Below are 3186 nucleotides of genomic sequence, written 5' to 3' on the forward strand. Positions count from 1 at the left end.
TTTTTTTTTTTTTGCTCCATCAGTGATACTTGGTACTGAGACCTCCAACAAATATGAGATTAAAAACAGCTTGGGACAAAGAATTTACTTTGCAGTGGAGGAAAGCATCTGCTTCAATCGTACTTTCTGTTCCACTCTGCGATCTTGCACCCTGAGGATCACAGATAACTCAGGTCGAGAGGTCATTACAGTGAATAGGCCCTTGAGATGTAACAGCTGCTGGTGCCCTTGTTACCTCCAAGAGGTTAGTTACTGGCTATGGTTGTCTTTTTTGATTTTTGAGATTAGCATTTGCTTCTTTAAAAGGAATTCATCTGGAGCAATGAAGCAATTAACCTGTCAAGTTGTTTCAATTATTAATAGTATGTTGTTCCTTTAAGATCAGATCAGCTTGAGGATTTGGTGATTCACTAAAACTTTTTTCCTTTCCAACCAAAAACTATGGTGGCTTTCGTGATGTAAACTGTTGAGGACAGCTCATGCATCATGTAAATGAGATAGACCTCTGGAATCTCTATAGTAGTCATGTAATTGTAATGTCTACAGGTTCTACCATTGGGCATATATACCCTTTGTCTTCTCCAACTGGAGCAAAGTCCAGGAAGTGCTAAGTGATACTAAACTCCTCTAAGGTGTCCTCTTGGATAGGTATTATTATTTATTATGGAATCTTACAATGCATTTACCCGTTTATGACAAAACCCAAGGTTTGGTAAGACAATGTTATTGTTCTATAGGAAATAATTCAACTATTTTATTTTAATATATAATAGATTTACATTATTATTTAGTAGACCTGTAATAATAACTTTCATTGACATATGCAGTTCAATTGACACAGAACTTTTACTTACTTTGCTGGCTTTGATACCAGGATATCCTACTCGTGAGCAAGAATAGAGTCATGAAATCTCTAGGAGCTAGAAATAATTACTCTCTACATTTTGCAGTCAAGGAAGGAGAGTGGAGGCGGCTAGCCTATGACTATACATTCAAGAAATCAGGAAATATCATAGATGGGACTTGATCCAGGTGTCCTAACTTAAGCCCAACCTTCTCTGTTAGAACCTGTGGATAAGTACTGGCCTTAGGATGATGGGAAAATATTAATATGAAAGATGACTATTTAGGGAAGTTTCTAATAACATACATCAAAGCTAATTCTCCAACTATCTTCAGGCAAGCATCTGACTAAGTGATAAGATGACTGAAGTGCTCATGCATGGAGCCCAAGAATTTCCATCCATCTACTGAAGATATTTAATATTAATATGCCCCAAGAGAGTGTAGTCATTATGATCACAGAATTATGCTCATTTAAAAATTTTTGATAATTAATGTTTTCTTTAATGGTAGTCCAGGGTCATAAATTAAACATAATATATATCTTGATACCTATTAGTAACTTTTTAAAAAATTTAGTGTATAGCAAATTAATAACTTTAAAAGTGACCGCAGAACAAATCTATATTAATTCTAAGCAGTCTAGTTGAAATCACTTTTATCTATCCAAGAACGTTACAGACATATGCATAAGACTATGAACTTAATAAGAAAAGTCAAAATGAGATCAGATAATGGAGAGATAACTTTGTTTAAATGCAAACATTTTAAAAATTTGTACCCACCCCAATTTATTTTACAAAATATTTGATTTGATTACATAAATATGTAACGGTAATGGAGTCAAATACTAAAGTAATGACTGATAATGCAAAAATCCAACGACTAGTCTCCAACACTGTGGAAGCCACAAACCAGCAATCGAACTGGTGTTTAATGACTATAACTCTGCAAGAAGCATTCATTTTCAATTAAATGCAGATAATCTGGGAGTTTATAATCTGACTGAAAAAAGTATGAATACTCAATAATTGATAAAGGAGGCTTAAAAGAGATGTGTGTTGTGGCTACAATTAGAAGGAGTAGATGTGAGTTACTGCATAGGAACAGCTTCAGTGGTTGAACAACTGTTGTACTTGGGATAAAATGGCAAAGAAGCCATTGTCTCAGGGTCAGAAGATAGTCGTTGGGTAGATTCTCTTTAGGGAAATAAGACAAAGACTTTTAGTGCACAGTGCTAAACATATGTTTACACAGTGAATTTCTTTGTTTTCTGTAAAATATTTTATAAAATCTGTATCCTTAAAAGCAGATATTTAGAATGATTTATAGGATATCAAAATAATTTTTTAACAGTATATTGTTTACAGGTAAATTGACATTATAGTAAAATTAAAATGTGATAACCTAAGAAAATCTTATTTTGTCATTATCTCTTCTTGCAGTTAGAAATCCAAGCCCCTCCTGGTACTATAGTTGCTTACGTTGCACAGAAGTGGGACCCCTTTCTGCCTAAATTCACAATCCAAAATGCAAACAAAGAAGACATTTTGAAAATTGTTGGTCCTTGTGCGACATGTGGCTGTTTTGGCGATGTGGATTTTGAGGTACAATTGACAAAATGAAAGAAGTTTTCATTTAGATCCTGATTTTTTTTTGCAATATAATTCAATTTTTTATACTTTCAAATTAATTTCATCTCAAATAAGTTCAGAAAAATAACATATTTGTAATATAATATAATCAGCCCATATTGTACATGCTAAGAATAGGAATATGTAAATCCAGAGATATAAAGTCCAAGGACTTTTTAAAAATAATATTACAAAATTTATCACCTTGGCCATCGTATCATATGTCATAGACCAGTGTAAGTATTATTCAAAATAATTTTAATAAATTTAATATAACAAAAGCATATTTATCTAAATATAATTCTATGTGTTTTATGGACAAAGCTACTGTATCTCTTTGATTAAAATAGTAAATGTGTTGCTATTTTAATGTGTCCAAGACTTTGAACATCAAAAATTTTTGGACATATAGCTTTGCTTTTTTAAGATAACCAATATTTCCTGATTTTGAAAATTAGCACTTCATTCTCTTTTCAGTATGTTTTATTTATGTAGAATCACAGGACACATGCCATAAACCCAATAAATATAGTTTAGAATTACCTAAATTATGTATCTTCTTTCCTATGGCCCTTGTGATCACATATCACAGTTTAGGTCTCATTTCAGCAGCACATTGCCTTAAAACAGCAGTAACTCAAAAGCTGTGTTTCCAAGACCTGCTAAGTTAGTTTTGTAAAAAAAAAAAAAAAAAAAAAAAAAAAAAAAA

At 32.2% G+C, this 3186-nt stretch overlaps 1 protein-coding gene across 1 annotated transcript in view; it reads left to right on the forward strand.

Annotated features, from left to right (window-relative positions):
* The window catches only part of PLSCR5 (phospholipid scramblase family member 5), a 38792-nt gene that overhangs the window by 13975 nt on the left and 21631 nt on the right, over nt 1-3186 (forward strand). Inside the window, exons 4-5 of the mRNA XM_017889303.1 lie at nt 24-244; nt 2289-2450. Of these exons, the coding sequence (XP_017744792.1) occupies nt 24-244; nt 2289-2450 (383 nt within the window). The remainder of the gene's footprint in view (nt 1-23; nt 245-2288; nt 2451-3186) is intronic.

Source organism: Rhinopithecus bieti, unplaced genomic scaffold (genome assembly GCF_001698545.2).
Source record: "Rhinopithecus bieti isolate Rb0 unplaced genomic scaffold, ASM169854v2 scaffold_19037, whole genome shotgun sequence".
NCBI classification, from domain to species: domain Eukaryota; kingdom Metazoa; phylum Chordata; class Mammalia; order Primates; family Cercopithecidae; genus Rhinopithecus; species Rhinopithecus bieti.